This window comes from Mastomys coucha, unplaced genomic scaffold (genome assembly GCF_008632895.1).
Source record: "Mastomys coucha isolate ucsf_1 unplaced genomic scaffold, UCSF_Mcou_1 pScaffold14, whole genome shotgun sequence".
In the NCBI taxonomy this organism is placed as follows: domain Eukaryota; kingdom Metazoa; phylum Chordata; class Mammalia; order Rodentia; family Muridae; genus Mastomys; species Mastomys coucha.
Window position 1 is genome coordinate 86439808 of NW_022196896.1, and position 19294 is coordinate 86459101.

Below are 19294 nucleotides of genomic sequence, written 5' to 3' on the forward strand. Positions count from 1 at the left end.
AGGTCCTTTTTGCTTGGATTTATTTCTTTTCCCTATATTTGCTGTTTGTTTGTTTACTTGTTTTTCGAGACAGGGTTTCTCTGCATAGCCGTGGCTATCCTGGAACTCACTCAGTAGACCAGAACTTTGAACTCAGAAGAAATCCGCCTGTCTCTGCCTCCCAAGTGCTGGTATTAAAGGTGTGTGCCACCACTGCCCGTCTCTTTTCCAAGTATTAATTCAGCTAAAACTTTTAAATGTAATTTAGAAATATTTACAAATTTTAGTATGTAACTGTTGAGAGATAATTAACATGCCATGAATTATCCTCTTAATTTGTCATTCATTTTTTTTCTAATAAAACAAAATTATACTTTACTACAGTTTTATAACTTACTCATCAGTTCATAAGGACATTTTGTTTTGATTACAGCATATTTGGTGTGTGTGTGTGTGTGTGTGTGTGTGTGTGTGTGTGTGTGTGTGTGTGTATGTGGAGGACAATGTGGAGGAGTTGGTTGTCTATTGTATCCCAGGGATGTAGTTCAGGTCACTCAGGCTTCCTGGCAAATAGATGCCTTTTCCCTTTGTGCCATCTTGTCAACTCCAAGGATGTTGAATTTTTAATCTCTTGAGAAACAGCCCGACTTTTTTTCAGAGTATTGTAATTTAAATTACTGCCTGCTTGAAGGTTTGAAGTTTTGAACATCAAAACTACACTACATCAGTACCTACTCCATTTTCTACTTTGGTCTTATAACAGTGAACAAGTAGAATGAAAGTGTTCATGCCTGATGATGCTGAACATTTTTCATGTGCTTTTTAGGTATAATTAGTACATTGTGAGCTATATACAGACTTTAGAATTTAAAAACATTTTTTAAAAATTATGTTTGTGTATGTACGTATGACAGGTATGTGCAGAGGCCAGATGAGGGTGTCAGATCTCCTGAAGCTAGAGATACAGGTGGTAGTGAGCTAGTCGATGCGGTTGCTGGGAACTAAACTCAGATTCTCTGAAAGAGCAGTATGTGTATAGACAATTTGAAGTGTTCTTGTATTAGAGAAAGGAAAGAGATAAACATCTAAGATGTCATGCTAATTTAATTTCTTAAGTAGCAAAGTCTGTTATTTTTTCCTGTTCTGTGATCATCTACTGGATTTCAAGATATAAAGTATTTTATAGGTCAGTGTCTCAAAACAGAATACTAATAAGCTTAACTTTTCACAGTAAAACCAAGGGATACTTAAGTGTCATAAATAACCATAGTATGTGTTACAGCTCAAGTACTTACAGACTCTCTACTTTAAACAGGATATAGTGGTATGTCCTCTTAGAATATTTAAAGATGATAATGCATGCCTTTTGTGTTATGGACTTCTGATACAGTTTACACAACATGATGTAAGTCAGAAAAGGATGCTAAAATTCAGAGAGCATAGTGAAAACAGTAATGGTTAATGGTACATGTCTTGTATAATGGCAATACCCTATGCATCATTTCCTGCTTTAGTATCATTGATATTTCATTTGCCAGCATCTGTTCTCAAAATCTACACTGAATACACTAGAAGTATATTGCTCATATGTAATAAATGTCATTCTTTTTATCTCTTAGGAATTTATCAAATGTAGAAGAAATTGGGACTTGCTCTTATATTAATCATGTCATTACCATGACAACACTGTATATTCAGCAAGTAGGTGTGAATACATTCCTCTTTGTTGCTTTACTGAGACTGACAAGGTTTTACTTTTTTAAAAGTTTTTTAATATTGTAATTAAACTTGCTAAGTATTTTCAAAGAAGGTAGTGATTGAAAAGATAATTAAAATTAATAGTAGGGCAATAAGTCATTTTATAAATCTTATATTTTCTTTTTTAAAAAATGATTTATTTATTTTTATTTCATGTACATTGGAGTTTTGTTTGTATGAGGATATTGGCTCCCTTATGCCTAGAGTTATAGACAGTGGTGAGCTGCTGTGTGGGTGCTGTGACTATGTGGGTCCTCTGGAAGAGCAGTCAGTACTCTTAATCACTGAACCATTGCTCTAGTCCCAAAGTTTATATTTTCTAAAAATAGACAAGTAGCTATTAATGCATTATTTTAACATTTTTTGTAGTTTTTAAAATGACATGTTTCATTTTGTGTATGAATTATTTTATGTATCATATCTTACTGAAAAACATGATTTCCAAGAATGTTTGGCTAATTTAAACTTATGCTAGGAAGAACTTAACAATTTAGAAAATATATCTAGTACATATGATTAAATGACTTTTAAGGACTCAAAGGGGAAGTTAGGCTTATATTAATAAAAATGACAATGTAAGCTGATTAATGAAACGTCTTTAATTTTATGTTTAATTTTATTTTTAGTTAAAAAGTAAAAAAAAGGAGAAGGAAATGGCTGATCAGACATCTATTGAAGAATTTGTGATCCATGCTCTGGCATTCTGTGAAAGCTTGTATGATCCATATAGAAATTGGAGACATAGAATTTCAGGGTATGTCTTATAAATGATAATATTGAGATTGAGTCTTACTATACAGCCTTGGTTGGTTTGGAACTTGATATATTGGCCAGGTTGGAGAGAACCAGCAACCTCTGGAGTGCTGAGATTATAGGCATGCACCACCAGTTTGGCCATAATGTTTAAACTGAGTGTTGGTCTGAGAAGATGGCTCAGTGAGCTTTTTACGGGTACAGCACTTGCCACATGTGCATGAGGACCTGTGTTTAGATCCCTAGAATTTATGTAAAAGCTAGATATGAGAGCAGAAATGTCTGTAATCATGATGTTCTTATGTAGAAATGAAAAGTAGAGACAGGAAAACCTGGGAGATTCGCAGACGAGCTAACCTGGCACATACAGTAGAAAACTAACAAAGATCCTATCTCAAACAAAACTCAAAAGCCACAATCAATGCCCAAGTTTGTCCTTTGACCTTTATGCACACAGTATGTGACGTCATTCCCACATACTTGACACATCCATCAAACACATACTATAAATTAACAAAACAGAACCTTGCATGCCATAAATTTGAGGGTTTTTAGAGTCTTCTGTATGTGACTCTTAAAAGAGTATTTTTCTATATGAAAGCAATATGGAAGGATACTTAGAAGATCCACATATGGAATGTTGGGGAGATGGCTCAGTAAAATGTTAGTTATGCAAGCATAAGAACTTTAGTTTGGTCTCCAGAATACACATAAAAGGTTAGGTTCAGCAGGATGTGCTTATAAATCCAGCACTGGGGAGGTGGGAACAAGTTAATCCCTGGAGATTGGTAGCCACTGTAACTTACTCAGTGCCTTTCTCAGACACTACCCTACTTTAATTTACTTTTTGAGGCAGAGTGTTACTTTGTATCCTTTTCTGGTTTGGAGCTGCTTCATAGATCAAGAGGCATACCACCTTATTTTTTGAGACAGGTTCTTACTGTCTGACCAGCAAGCTCTAGGGATCTTCATGTGCTGTCCTTTCCACTGCTAGGGTTAGAGGCACAGTATGGCAGTTTACTTTTGTGTATGAATTTGGGTGCACATGTGGCGGTTATAGGACAACTTGTTTCTCCCCACTGTGTATGTGGTGATTGAACTCAGATCCTCCCATTTGCACAGCAAGCGCATTATCTGCTGAGCCATTTCCCCAGCCCCTGTACTTACACTTTGAGTAGCTACTATAGCGTGATGTTGAAGAGTTTATAACAGAGAACATTTATACAAACTGATACCTCACCTCATATGTTCCATATAATCTATTTTATTAACAGAATATATCCTGGCACTTGAGAGGGTAGAGGCAGGAGGATCAGAAGTTCAAAGTCATTTTCAGATACATAGTTGACGCTATCTTGTCCTGAGTGCTGGGATTAAAGGCATTTGCTCCCACTGCCCGACTGGGATGGGTTCATTTGGACTCAAACTATAGCCAGTTGAGTTTGGGTATGGGTTTGAGGGTATAGTTCATCATGGCAGGGAAACCATTACAGAGAACCTTGAGATGTAGGTAGTCACACTAGGTCTGTAGTCAAGAAACAGAAAGAGAGAAAATTGTAGTGCGTGATTCACTCTCTCCCTTTTCTTCAACCTGGCAGTTACAGTAGGTCTTTCTTCTGACCCTAATCTAGAAAACCTCTTACAAGCTTGCCCAGAAAGTGAGTTCACAACCAGTGTAAACCTTCAATGATGTGTACTCCAGTTATTTAACAGAAGAATCTTGTCCTTATACATTTTTTAAATTACATTTAAAAAGTTTTATGTGTATGGGGCTTTACTTGCACAGATGTCTACATACTACATGCAGTGCTTGCAGAGGCCAGAGGAGGGCATTGGATCCCCTGAGCTGGAGTTGTAGACAGTTGTGAGCCATGATTTGAGTGCTGGGAATCAAGCGCCAGTCCATTGGAAGAGCAGCATGTGTTATTTATTGCTAAGGCATCACTTTTGCCCTTCATTTTGTTTTTAACTTTGTATTTTGAAGAAGTTGATTATATAAGTTAAAGTTCTCCAGAGAAACAGCATCAATGGACATATGAGTTATATGTCTATTGGAATTTGATTTTTTTTTTTTTTAAACAAGCTCTGTCTAGTTTTGTCAAAGAAAACTTTTCCTGGTTTACTTTTCTCCAGTCTACTCTGGCACGCTTCTAATGATATCAGAATCACCTACCTCAACAAGAGCCAGTGTGTGTACTTGGTATTCTGTGGATGTTTCTTCATGCTGTACACAGTTCAGTATTACTGCCACTGTAGTATGGACACCAGTTTTGGCTGACATGCAAGCTGTTGTATTTTAGAGTTCCTCAAGGCTGGGCAGTTGGTGAGGATAACTGATTTCATTTTGTTCTCTGTGACCACTTTTAGAGTCTGCTCATAGTCCATCATGCACTCTCTACTTTTCATGACAGGTTAGATCTAGAGTTGACTGACTCCCAAAACTTTTTCATCTTTAGGGTTCCTATCTTCCTTCCTTAAGTGTGGAACAGACAGCCCTTCAACCAAGAGCAGCCACCAAAATGGCCAGAGAGCAAGAAAGCATTTAATTTTCTTTTTTTTTCTTATATTCAGAATCTAAATTTTATTTATTTTATGTCTATGAGTACACCATTGCTCTCTTAAGACACTCCAGAAGAGGGCATCAGATTCCATTACAGATGTAAGCCACCATGTGGTTGCTGAGAATTGAACTCAGGACCTCTGGAGGAGCAGTCAGTGCTCTTAACCGCTGAGTGGTTTCTCCAACCCACATTTAATTTTCATATAATATTCGCTCACATAGCAGGGAACCTGGCAAGTCCAAGTGTGTTATGTGGGTGAGCAGGCTTGAGATAGATCAAATTGAACCTGTGGAAACAGGCGACGCTTGGGAAAGCCAGAAGTGCAGATGAGACTCAAGACGGCAGTTTCTGATGCTGAGGGTTTTTGTTTTTGCCTTCTGTCACTCATGAAGAAAATATGCTGTACTCATTCAGAGTTCACAGAGCTACCAGTTAATCTCAACTAAAAACATCTTCTGGGTTAATGAAGTTAATCCCATTGTGTCAAGAGATTTTGTCTAAGTAGTAGTGGGAAGGCCCTAAATAGGTACTCTGCCTGTGTATTGAACTTGAATGCCTCTCTTTTTCTAGGAGAACTTCTTTGAGTTTTCCTGCCATAAAGATTTTTGCATTGCTTAGGATTGACTAAATTATCTGTACTATCAAATAAAGGCCTTAGAGTAACAAAGGCATATTTCTTGTTCATGCTATCTGTTTTATTTTTAAAGAAAAATTTAAAAATTATTTTTATCATGTGTGGGTATGCATGCCCTCAGGAATAAGAGGCTTTGGATCCCCTGGGTCTAGAGTCCCAATGGTTGTGAACATACAGACGTGGTTAATAGGAGTTGAACCCAGACCTCAGGTATAGTATTACATGCAGCATAGTATTATTGCTGCAGCATCTCTGCATACCAGGCCCTATTTCTGAAATTTTTTTTCCATTTGTCTTTTGTGTGTAGATAGAAACCCCTATTAATCCTGGTCAGTCAAGTGCACAGGACAGCCAACATCTCATGTTGTTAGTTATTGTGAGAAAGTGGAAAGAAAATGGTGGAACTCTTGCATTGTCAGATTTAAAAACAGATTTAAATCAGATTTATTTATTTATTTATTTATTTATTTATTTATTTATTTATTTTAGTCATGCTATACAGCATATCATTTTCATCTTGAATTTACTGTTGGCCAAAACTGATTATGTGTTCCCATTTACTACAAAGAGACCATGTTGCGCTCTGCCATGAGAATACAAGAACTGTTGTCATAGCAGTAGTTTGGCAAGCAGTACCATTACTGCTTCTTGTCAAGACTTGAAGGATGCAGAAGGGCACGTAACTCTTTGTCATGTGTAGGCTTTCTAGTGATTTATCATTTCAGTCCCCGACGACTCAGTTTTCATCTATTTCGATTTGTACTCTAGAGATTCTGTGAGGAAAATTGTGTTCTCTTTCCCACTTCTGCTGCCCCTCTCTTTCCACCTGTTGTACTCAGCAGTGAAGATCTAAGGAAATGTACTCAGTTTGAAACAGTGATATTGATTCTTTTCTTTATAGTCACCAAAGTAGATAAAGAACTATCAGTCTGAACATGACAGAGCTTTTAAAGAAACCCTTAGGAAATCAGAGCAAACAGAATTTAAACGTGGTAAAAGGGAGAGAAGATATATAAAACAGTAGTTCTGATAACAAAGTAAAGCAAATTGAATAAAGAGGTTTGTTAAAAACACCCACATTTTTTGAAATCTTGAACAAAGAGAAATTTTGAATAGCATGATGTCTGTCATATAGTACTTGTAAGGTGGCCACAGAGAGAAGAGAGCATGCACTAAACAGTTAATAATTGTATATGGGGTTTCACCAGGAATTATACTTGAAGCTGTCTTTATATTCTGTTTAATATACCAAAAAATCCTTCAGTAATAGAGCTGCTTTAGTGGCAAATGGCAAATTAAGGGATTCAGATTTCGGTTTCTTTGACTGAACATAGTAATTAGGCCATGAATTGTTAGTCAGTCCAAAGCTAATTGTGAGAAAGCACCAAGCAAAATCCCCCCAAAAGAACTTTTCTACTAGGGAGAGAGACTGTGTATGTATATACCTGTAGCCTATAGATGTGTATAGGTAGTTTCAGATATTTTCCATTATGTTGTTTTTAATAATATTAAATATAATTTTCAGGGTATGATAAAAATTCCTGTTTTTTTAATTTTATTTTTTATCATTCCACTAGTTGAAAGTATTATTGGTTTAATAAGCTTTATTCTTCAATCTTTTTACCACTACGGCGTCTAAGCGACTTTATTTTGTGTCGAACTAAAATGTTTCCAGTAAAAGCGTATATACTCTGTATTAGCCTTGTTAAAGTTTATAGAAAATATTCATGAAAACTCCTGGAATTTTCATTAAAAAAGTAATCCCATCCCAAACTGTATCTGCATCCTTAAAGTGAGGGAACGTAAAGATCTAGACCCATTATAGCTGAATAAAACCTCTGTAAGACACAGTCTGTCAGTCTCTAGTTTCTGCAGTCTCCAGCTGATGCTGGCATAGTTTTAGCTATCACTTTGCCAGGACTACTATGCACATTATTCTGCTGATTTGAATTTAAATTCTGGCTTGTTTTTAAATACCTAAATATTTGGAGACTTAACTTAGCTATCACAATGTATAATAAAAAACATTCTGGGGCTGGAGAGCTCAGAGGTTAAGAGCACTGGCTGCTCTTCCAGAGGTCCAGAGTTTAATTCCCAGCCACCACAAGGTGGTTCACAACCATCTGTAATGGGATCTGATGCCCTCTTCTGTCTTCTGGCCTGCAGGCATATATGTGCAGGCAGAACACTATATACATAATAAAAAAGACTTAATTTATGAGATCAAAAATAGATTTATAAAAAAATTCTCTAGTTCACTAGCACTTAAGTTACTGTTTTAACTCATTTTTGAACATTGCACTAGTCCTGATGATGTTTTTATTCAGCATATAAACCAAAATCAGAATGTTAAATTTGTTTATAATTGTTTTTTAAATTGTTCAATCTTTACTTGCTCATGTTTAATTTGTTACTGATTTCTTTTCTAATGACAGACGAATCCTTAGTTCTGTGGAAAAGAGCAGACAGAAGTACAAACCGGCTTCTCTCACAGTGGAGTTTGTTCCTTTCTTTTATCGTAAGTAATATTCTAATTCACTTCATTTTGATTTTGATCAACTCTGATTAGTGTTTCCCTTACTCTATTCTGACCTTGATGTAGTGTGTGAATTTATAAGATAAAGGCTGCTAAAGAACAAAACCACTGGGTTAGTTAATTTATGTTTGGTTGGGAATATGGTTCTCAGTTTGATTATTTTTCTCTTTGTTTTTCTATTTAAGAGCTGATCTGTTGTTTTTGGTGAGCTGAGCATTTTAAAGAGTGCATATTTTAGAGCTCTCAATTTTTACTAAAAACAGAAAACTGGGCTAGAGATACCCTAAGAACACGTTTTGAATGCACAAAAATTTGATCATTAGAACAAGAAAACAAACAAGTTTGCACCCAGACCATTAAGAGACTGACTACTGTATGTGTGCATGGCTGTACATATGATATGGATTCTCTGTCACTTTTGTTTTTATACTGAGCAAGGTTTTACATCTCCTAGCCTGACCTCAAGCTTGCTGTAGCTGAGGATGACTTGAACTTCTGATTCTCTGATCTCTTCCTGAGTTCTCGCACTAAAGGCATATGTAACCACCTCTGGCTGGATTTTACTCTTAGAAAATGATTGTGCTGGGGGCTGGAGAGATGGCTCAATATTAAGAGCACTTGTCACTTTGTTGAAGACCTTGGTTCATTCCCAGTATTCCCATGGCACTCATAACTGCTTGTAATTCCAGTTCCAGGGGATCTGACACCGTTTCCTGGCCTTCATAGGCTCTACATACACATGCTTCACATACTTATATGTAGGTAAACACTCATACACAGAAAATAAAGATGAGTAAGTCTGAAAAAAACTGTGCTAGGCTAGAAAGGTAGTTCAGTTGGTAGAATGCTTGCCGATCATGTACTACATACATTTCCCATAACTACAGTAATGGGGCATGGTGGGACATGCCTGTGATCCAAGCACTAGAGAGGTAGAGGCAGGAAGATCAGCTCATCTTGGCTTTACAGCAAGTTTGAGTCCAACCTGGGATACACAAGACCTTGTCTTAAAAAAGAAAAATTATGGCATCTTTCAAGAATATAAAAAAAATTACAAAATCTGAAAAGAGCACTTTGTCTCTTGAGTATATTGCTTATTGGAAAATGTAAAATCTTTACATTTGCCACATTGCTTCAGTGTGTACTTTCTGTCCCCAGTGCACTAAGACAGAAATAGCTTTGCTTGCTCAGTGAAGACAGGTATAGTGCACACCCTGTTTCACTGCCCACAGCAGTTGACTTTACCCTAAATAGTCAAATGCACAGATTTAGAATAAGCTATGCTTGGGATGGGCCTCACTTTAAAGACACAGGACAGGAAACCCAAAGCCAGTACAGTAGTACGGCGATCCTGTTCAGCTGGATTCTTTTTTTTTTTTTTTTTTGGAGACAGGGTTTCTCTGTGTAGCCTTGGCTGTCCTGGAACTCACTCTGTAGACCAGACTGGCCTCGAACTCAGAAATCCACCTGTCTCTGCCTCCCAAGTGCTGGGATTAAAGGCGTGCGCCACCACCGCCCAGCTCAGCTGGATTCTTTATACCTGTCTAAGGATTGTTTGTTAAATCTGTCACATGAAGTTTTGAGGCCAAAATGGGATGAGTTCCAACCAAGTTTAGAATACAGTGTTCTTTAGAAGTCTTATATCTTTGTGTGTACAAATTGTGTACATATTTTGTTAATTTATCTCAAAGAACTTTGTTTCTCTTTCTTGTAAATGATTTTTGGCTGTATTGTCTATTGTTACTAGCACATAGAAATAGTTTTTATATATTGCTCTTATATCTGTGACCTTGCTAAATAAATACATATCTAAGTTGTAGTTACCCTTATACTGTTGCTTAAGGCTTTATATGTGTACTTTCAAGTCTATAAACTACACATTTTTACTTTTCTTGATGTCCAAATGTTAATTAAACCTAGCATTTTTAGGACCTACATGTTATAAGTCCGTAGGATTTTTTTTTTCTTTTTAGATCTTATGTAGCTTTAAGAATTGTATCTCTCTTTCTCTCTTCTCTTCTCTTCTCTTCTCTTCTCTTCTCTTCTCTTCTCTTCTCTTCTCTTCTCTCCTCTCTCTCTCTCTCTCTCTCTTTCTCTCTCTCTCTCTCTCTCTCTTTCTCTCTCTCTCTCTCTCTGTGTATGCATACAGATACTCCAACCATCTTGCCTGGGTGGGGGTCATAGAATGATTTCTTGATTTTCTCTATCTACCATATAGTTCTTGAGACAGATTGAGACTGTCATGTTTGGCAGCAAGTGCCTACTGAGTCATCTTGCCAGCCCTTTGTGTAGTTTTGAATCAGGGTAATTGTAATATGCTTTGGTTGCTGTATCAGAATCCTGGAGACCTTGATCTTAACACAGTTGTGTCTCCAAAACTATGAGAAAGTAAACTATATGCATGTGGAAATCAGACCAACTTTGTGGAGTTAGTTTTTTTTTCCTTCTCCTTTTATAAAGGTTCCAGGGATAGGACTCAGGTCATCAGCTTTGCACCGAAGAGGCTTTTCTGGCTGAGCTGTGACACACATACAGTAGAGAACTTCTGGGTCTGTGCTCATTCTGAGATGATGCACCTAACCCTCAAGAAACGGGAGGCCCCAGGGAGTTTAGAGATCAGAGGGGTAGGGATGTCCATGTGGAGACAGGGAGGTGGGGAGGAGGTATGGGATGTGGAGGGAAAGGGAGGAATAAAATATGGAGTGTAAAAAAATAAATTAATTAAAAAATAAAGGATTCACAAAGATTCCCTCCCCCCCAAAAAAATCATATAGGGATTTGCACTTTCTACTTTTTCTGAGTCACTGCCCATGTACTTGTCTTTGTGAGCACAGTCCTGCTTTGAGTAGGTTGTCCTTACCCACTGAAACTGTGGTGAGGTCCTCTAAAATTGAAGCAACCTAACAATATACCTTTGTTCTTTCTTATTTTCTCTGTTCTCTTTAGTTGCAAATGTAATGACTTTACTGGTACAATTCCATCCTTATCTTACCTGAGCTGAAATGGCTGACTAAGTCAATAATATGTAGCCACTGGAATCTTGGCCTGGATTTCTTATCTCCTGGACTCCTTCTATCACCAGTTCTTGTGGTCACTGTCAAGAATGGAGATGAGATGCTCAGTATAGTATAGAAGACATGGGAAGTCTATTGTAGAGTGGCATTCACTCTCATGAGTGAGTAGATAATAGCCAGAGAGGCCTGCTGAGTGGGGATCTACATTCTAGGAAGGCTACATACTGCTTTCTAAATTCTAAAACAAGTAGATTTTCCTGAGGGGCTATGAAGTAGTTGATGGACGTGTTTTGTTTAGGAAGGAGCAGTGGTATGTCTGTGTTCTTTATCGGAGTTTGTCCTTCTACATAAAAATATTTAAAAATGTAGAGCTTTTGGAGCCAGCTTTAGTTGTCTATTTCCAGGATGCCTTTAGGGCCAGAAATAAGAATCAGATCTCATTCTTCTTATTAGCAATTAAATTTCTGCTATTTGAGACGTTTGTTTAATAGAGTTCTGACCTCAGTGTCCTCTAAGTCTGTTAATACCTAGTTAGCTGTCCAACCCCCCCCCCCCCACACACACACACCAAGAATTGACTTCCTAAAGTCATTTAGGAGCATAATATTGGGCTAATCTGTCTGCTTTGGACTGAAGTGGGATATAAAAGTGTTAAAGGTTTTTTCTGTTAGTGACTTTCAGGCCTCAGAGGACAGTCAAGAGGATTCAGAAAGGTCTTAGACTTGCAGGATTATTTGAAGTGGGTGGAATGTAAATAAGAGGAAAAAAGATCAAGACAGTAGTTAAACATACAAGTTCCAAAGACTTAATCAAATCACTGTTAAGATTACAGTAGATATGACTCATTTCCTTCTTGGAAAATCTAGAGATCCACTTCCAAAGTTATTCACTGAATGAAAAAGAAAGAAAAGGAGAAGGAAAGAGAGAAAGGGAGAAAGACACACACAGAGAGAAGTGAAAAGGAAGAACATACTGCTCCAAAGTATGATGGAAGAGAAGGTTTCTTGTAGATAAAAGGGAGAGCATAGCCAGAGGCATCTGGAAGGGTCCAGAGGGATCATGGCCAGTCTGAGCCAGCACGAGAGGAGTCGGGGAGGGGCAAGGCACATGCCAGGACAGTAAAGGGTAGACAAAGAGGGCCAACAAAAATGAATGGCTTATATAGGGAAGAAACTTCTTCTGGGCTGGAGAAGTTTAGGGTAGGGGCAAGGTGGGAGAGTCTGATGGCCAGGTCTGCTTTGATATGTTCAATAGGTACCCCAGCCAGTCAGTAGTAGTCCTTGCTTTGAGACTTTAAGTTCACCACCAGAGAGGGAGTGTCCAACACATATTGAGCCTATGGTTTGTTTTTTCATTAAAAAGGATTTTAAAAAATCATTTATTTGTCTGTGTTTGTGTTGAGTGTGCTATCTCTCTTGCCCCAAGAGAACTAATTATTATCTTGGGTATAAAAAGACAAAGACTGGTCAGAACTAAATACAGATAACAAGGCATAGATAGCTTTTTCTGAAACTTTTTTTATTATTGAAAATTTCATGCACATATACAATGAAATATTATTATATTTACCCCAATTTCCTTTCTTCAACTCCTCCCACATTTTCTTCAAGGCATACCCTTCACAACTTTGTCTCTGTCTCTATCTGTCTCACTCTTTCTTTCTTTTAAATAAACTGCTAACTCTAGTTAGTGCTACCCATGTGTACATGATAGCAGAATCATTCACTGGAGCACGGGAACCCTAATAGTGGCCACAACCTCACAGAAGAATGATTCTCCTTCCCAAGTGGTCCTCTGACATCCACACCTGTGCCATAACAAACATGTGCCTCTTTTCCTCTCTGGTAAATATGTAAATAGAAAGAAAGAAAGGAAGGAAGAAGAAAGAGAAGGAAGAGAGAGAGAGAGAGAGAGAGAGAGAGAGAGAGAGAGAGAGAGAGAGAGAGAGAGAGAGAGAGAGAGAGAGAACATGAGCGAGCCAGCCAGTAACTTGTTGACCCTGAGGCTTCTCCGTGTATATTCCTATGAACACTGTTTTCCCCACTGAAAAGCAGTTTAGGCAGCCTCCATAACCTCCATAACCCTTAAGCAGCTCTGTAACCTGTGATCTTTATAACCTTATTGGAGTGTGTTAGGCTTAGAGGCAAGTTGAATTGAAGACCCGGCTTCGTCTTCAAGAAACAGATCTGCATATAGAAAGGAGCATTGATAAATCACCTCAGAAGGGGTTAGGATAAAAGCTGTCTAAGGTCTGAGGAGGGCTACTGACAGTTTTGCCCTTTGGATAAGCTGGCATAATGTTTTAAAAACAGCTTTATGGTTTGATTAAAATGTTACACCTTTTTAGAAGAATAAGGTCTCTAATTACCATGATGATAGCATCAAAATCCCAGAGATTTGGGTATAGACTGAGTGACTTGGGAAGAAAATGAAGGCACATTTTTATTTGAAGAGCTTTTGAGAAGCCAAATGGAGAAATATTTTCCAGAAAGAGGGCTTCAGATTCTTTAGTGGCCCTGTCCTGGACAAGGATCACCAAGATCCAGTAAGGGATAGTCCTTTGCTTGTTTGGCTGCTGCATCTCCTCTGTTGGTTTCCTAATGTTTCTTTCTGACTTATTAGATAGCCCTTTAATGGACTGCTGTTATTTCAGCCAGCAACTATATTGTCTCTAATGAAGTTGGAATCTGAAATCCATAATTGATGAAACTGTTTTTAGCAGTAGGGTAAATTCTTTTCCTTTAGAGGGTAGTGTGTATATACATTACCATGACAATCAGTATACATAGTTGCCCATTTGCCCTGGTTAAGTGACAGCTCAAATTAAGCCTGCTCTTGTAACCAGCTATGCTGATTTCTGGGTGGCAGAGATCGGGCTTCTGTGATATCTGTAAGGGGAAAAATAACACCACTGGTTTATTCTTCATTTCTCACACAAGAACTTCTGTCAGTGAGCCATATTACATCTGTGTTCATCCCTACCTGAAATAATATTTGTACGTTTTACCAGGTATTAATATAACTAGTCTTAGCATACTTTGGAAATTAAAAGTAATTCTGTTTTTATATATTGCGTTTAGCTACATGCATGTGAACATCAGAGGAAGGTAGTTGGTCTACCTGTGAGTCCTGATGTTGAGTTTAGGCCACCAGGCTTGGCAGCGGTTAACTTTGCCTGCTTACTCACCTCGCTGCCCTTCCTAGCTAGCTTTAGGTTAGACAATAGATGGTATGTATTTTTTATATCCTTTATACTATTTCTTTTCTTAGGTTTCCCTGTAGTTGAATCACTCACCTTACATCGTAGTGTAAGATTAGAAGAGAGTTCTGCTTACCCCATCTTTGTAGTGTTTTTTGCCTTCTTGTGGAATTTTATATTCTCTTGTGAGGATTGTTACTCAGACACAAACCAAGTGCTACATGTGTTTTTGGAGCACTTTGTGTAATTTTCTGTATTCCAGTATTCCATTTTGGAGATTTCAGTTGCCTTTATTTGTATTTATTTCTGGTCCCTGACGTGGTCTTTTGGGGTCTTCTCATTCTCTGCAGCAATTCTGAAAGTATCCCTAAAAACAAATCTGAAGTGATCCTTGAGTTCAACATGTTTGCCTTCTGTATGTGACTGTTTTCTGGGACCCATTTTGGCCATTTTATACTATTTAAAACAGGAAAGCATGAGTATGGCAGTTATTCCAACATAGTTGTAATGGCCTAATTTTTTTAATTCCAATTTTCCTTTAGAACATGTTATATCTGTATTTGGCAGTGTTGTGTATAAAGCTGTTTATTTGTCATTCTATTGTGTAAGAATATAATAAAGGCAAACAGTATTTATTACAGGGTTGTAAAAAGAAAGGACAAGCAAGGGCGAGGCAGAGGGCTCAGTCAGTACAGTACTTGCTGTGCAAACATGAGGACCTACACTGTAGCACATGCCTGTAATTCCATTGTCCTGGGGGCATCACAAACATGCACATGAACTTAACACCTCTCCCCAAATAGGTGAGGAACAAGAGTTCCCCAGTAGAGAACTGGGTAATGAAAACTGGGATATAGATCAAGGAAGACTGGTTAAGGAAATGCTCATCATGTTGATTTAATTCTGTGCTCTGGTAATAAATATGAATAAGGTAGATTATCTGTTAAATTATGTTAATATCCATAATATATTAAATTAAAAAACTAAAAGCATGTTCAGGACAGTCAGCTTTCCATAGTTATAAGTTCCACATTTGCATGCACACCTAACTGTAGCTTGAAATCATATAGTGGGAAAGAAATTGTATCGGTACATGTCCAAACTTTTTCTTGTTTTCACCTCCTAAACAGTGCAATGTTACAATTACATACTTTTGATATCATTTTAGATAGCCTCCGTAATCTAGAAATGGTTTAACACATTGGACAATTGATATAGGTTCCAAGCAAATTCTGCATCATTTTACTCAGGGGCTTGAATACCCATGGACTTTTGTATTCTGAAGTAAGGGTCCTAGAACCAATGATCCCTGAATTCCTGAGAAAGACTGTATATTATACAGCTCTTTTTTTCTTTAAAAAATATTTTTTTAAGGTAGAGAAATGTTGGTAAATTGAGGACCAGTCAAAGGGAAACTTTTCTTAATTGTTTTGTTTTTCTGCCTTAATTTTTCTTTGACATGTGTCTTTATATAGCATTTAAAAATAGCAAAAAGTTTTATTATGCTAAAACACATACAGGTGCTAGAAGTTTAGAAATAAATCCTTGAAGTTGATTTAGTAAATCTTTTTATTTAACTCTTCTGTTTTGTAATTCATTAAAGTAAGGGTCAATTGCTAAAACAAATAGAAGTGAATTTAATTTAGGACCGGGTTAAGTTCTTTTCTGCCACGTAGCTCATTGATAATGGGACAATATGTCCTTATATGGATTACTATGGGAATTAAATGAAACATAAATGTTTGTCAGCCTTTCCTTTCAACAGATTTTAGCCTTTCACATATAGGTCTTTATGTGTCAATTTTAAGCATTCCTTAGACATGAATTGTGTTCTGAAATAGAAATCTTATTTATTTGTTTATTTGTGTATTATATTCACAGAGTGTTTTCAGGAAAGTGAACACCTCAAGGAGAGTCTTAAATGTTGCTTATTACATCTGTTTGGAGCCATTGTAGCCGGTGGGCAGGTGAGGACAGTGTGGAAGTGCATGTATAGTAGGTAACAGCACAGAAGTCTCTCCGGGAATTTACTTATGTAGTCTGTGTCTTTATAACTTGGTGCTTCATATAGCTTTTAAATTTATACTTTGTTTAAAACTAAACTTCTTAAAATATTTGTTAACAACTTAAGTAACATTAACACTGAAAATATTACTGGATGAATAGATTAGATAAATTTTGGTAATTTAAGTTCTTATTTCTTTTGAATTTTAGATACTAGTTATTAGTTTATAGTATAGAGGAAATCAGCCTTTTAGGTGTGAAGAAATAAAACTCTAGCCAGTTTGATTTTCAGAGTCATAAATTTAGTCACTCTGTTGCCTATTTGTAATTATTAAATATATTTATACAGCTATTTATGCATGTTCCAGCAAACCCAACTAATTTCATTGTTTACAAAATTGAATTTCTAGTTTTTCTGTGCTTGATGTCTTAAAAAGTATGTCTCTGGCAAGCTGAGTACAATCACTAGTGGTCAACAGGGTAATGATAATTCAGAGAGAACATCGTACATGTTTTCTTAAACCATGTAGTTTAAATGACAGACTATTTACCCTTTGTATACACTTTGTACTGCATACCCTTTTGGAGTTTTGTAAAGTCCCTTTTTAGAAGTTCTTAAATGTCTAAAGTAAAATACATGTCTTAAAAGACAAACTAATTTAAAATTAGCTGAAATGGTAAGAAAACAAGTTTATGACATAGTATGTGTGTGTTTATGTTTTGTTTTTTTTTTTTTGTTTGTTTTTTGTTTTTTGAGACAGGGTTTCTCTAACAGCCCTGACTATCCTGGAACTCAATTTGTAGACCAGGCTGACCTCAAACTCACAGAGATCCACCTGCCTCTGTTTTCTGAGTGCTGGGATTAAAGGGGTGAGCCACCGCGCCTGGCACTTGCATGTATTCATGTGGTCCTGAGATTGAATTTATGGCCCCATACATGAAATAGGCAAATACTCATGCTATTGAGCTATACTCCAGCCCCACTATGGCCTTTCTTTATGTGTAAAACATGAGGGTACGGCAGTGAGTAAGGCATGTGCTACAAAGCTTTAGTCGAAGCTGTGCAGGAAGTTGACAGAAGGAGTCCTTGAGCCTAGGAGTTTGAAAGAACAGCATATATGACCTTAGGAAGGGCCAACGTTTGATAGGCTACACAGGATCTTGTTATGTCATAACAGCTTTAATAATAGGATAGCACATAGAATTTTTATTGGTGACAGAATTACAAGTATTGCTTAAATTGCTGTGTTTTGTTGTTTACATTTAAATTTGAATGAAATAACTAAATTTCAAATAGAGACTACTAGAAATAAAGAAATGTTATTATTCAAGTTTATAGATTCTTTGAATTCCTGCCTTCCCCCTTTTCTTCTCCTCTTTCTTCTCTTTCTTTTCTAAAACTTTCTTCTTGTTGTTGTTCTTTTGAGACAGAGTTTCTTCTGTGTAGCACCCCTGACTGTCCCGGAACTGGCTCTGTGGACCAGGCTGGCCTGGAACTCACAGAGATCTGCCTGTCTCTGCAACTTCAGTGCTGGGTTTAAAGGTGTGTGCCCTGTCTTAATTAGGGTTTTACTGCTGTGAACAGAAACCATGACCAAGGAAATTTTTGTAAGGATGACATTGAATTGAGGTCTTACTGGTTCAGAGGTTCAGTCCATTATCATCAAGGCAGGAGCATGGCAGCATCCAGGCAGACATGAGGCTGGAGGAGCTGAGATTTTCACCTCTTGTTCTGAACCTCTTGTTCTGAAGGCTGCTAGCAGAAGACTGGCTTCCAGGCAGCTAGGACAAATGTATTAAAGCCCACAACCACAGTGACACACCTACTCTCCAACAAGGCTACACCTCCTAATAGTGCCAACCCCTGGGCCAAGCATATACAAACCATCGCAGCCGCCATGCCTGGATTCCCCTTCTTTTCTTTCTGTCTTCCTGTTTTGCAATAATAGTCTATCATTTTACATGGAACGTTCTTGTACATATAGCAAATTACATGTTTAGATTATAATTTTATTTAAAAACCTAGAATTCAGTATTCTTGAAATGCTTTAATTCCATTTAAATACAAAATTTCATTGATATTGTGCATTTGGATATTTTGAACTAATCTTGTCTGTTCAGAAAGTCATCTCGGAGTTGATATTCAGATATTTCTGTACTTGAGAGCTCTCACAGAGGCTCTTTTTTTAATGCCAGAAAGAACTTTTACTTGCATAGATAGCAACAGGAAGTTGTTCTTTACCTTTATCTTCCAGCAGGTGAAGAGAAATCCTTATAATCTACCAGGAAGCCCAAGTAGGGACACTGGGTACTGGGTTACAGCTTATTGTTTTGTTTGGAGACTTAAGAGGCTACTGTTTTATTCTCAAGTAAATGCATAAACTAATTATTTGATATGTTTATGTGTAATCCCTCCTTTTTTTCTTCTTCTAAGATTGTATTTTTTTTTTTGAGACAGGTTTCTCTGTGTAGTCCTGGCTGTCCTGGAACTCACTCTGTAAACCAGGCTGGCCTCAAACTCAGAAATCCACCTGCCTCTGCCTCCCAAGTGCTGGTATTAAAGGCGTACTACCCGGCCTAAGATTGTATTTTTGAGATAGATTTAACTATGTAACCCTTTACTGGCCTTGAACATAGGATCCTCCTGCCTCTCGTGAAGGTTGGGATTACAGGCATGTTCTTTTGTGCCAGTGTGACTGATTCCTTTTTTTTTTTTTTTTTTTTTTAGATTTATTTATTTTTTTATTTAATTATTTTTTTATGTGTATGAGTACACTGTAGCTGTACAGATGGCCGTGAGCTCCGGCTGTCGTAATACGCTATAGCTGTCTTCAGACACACCAGAAGAAGGCGTCA

General features: G+C 37.3%; 1 protein-coding gene across 6 annotated transcripts in view; it reads left to right on the forward strand.

The window, feature by feature from the left end:
- Nbeal1 (neurobeachin like 1) overlaps positions 1-19294 on the forward strand; it is a 155517-nt gene that overhangs the window by 18344 nt on the left and 117879 nt on the right. For 4 of the 6 annotated variants that reach the window (XM_031367667.1, XM_031367670.1, XM_031367668.1 and 1 more), the window contains exons 5-8: positions 1599-1680; positions 2364-2491; positions 8121-8203; positions 16316-16401. In XM_031367667.1, coding sequence (XP_031223527.1) covers positions 1599-1680; positions 2364-2491; positions 8121-8203; positions 16316-16401 — 379 coding nt within the window. Of the gene's footprint in view, positions 1-1598; positions 1681-2363; positions 2492-8120; positions 8204-16315; positions 16434-19294 lie in introns of those variants that run through there. The other 2 variants (XM_031367671.1, XM_031367672.1) reach the window with 2 other exon arrangements.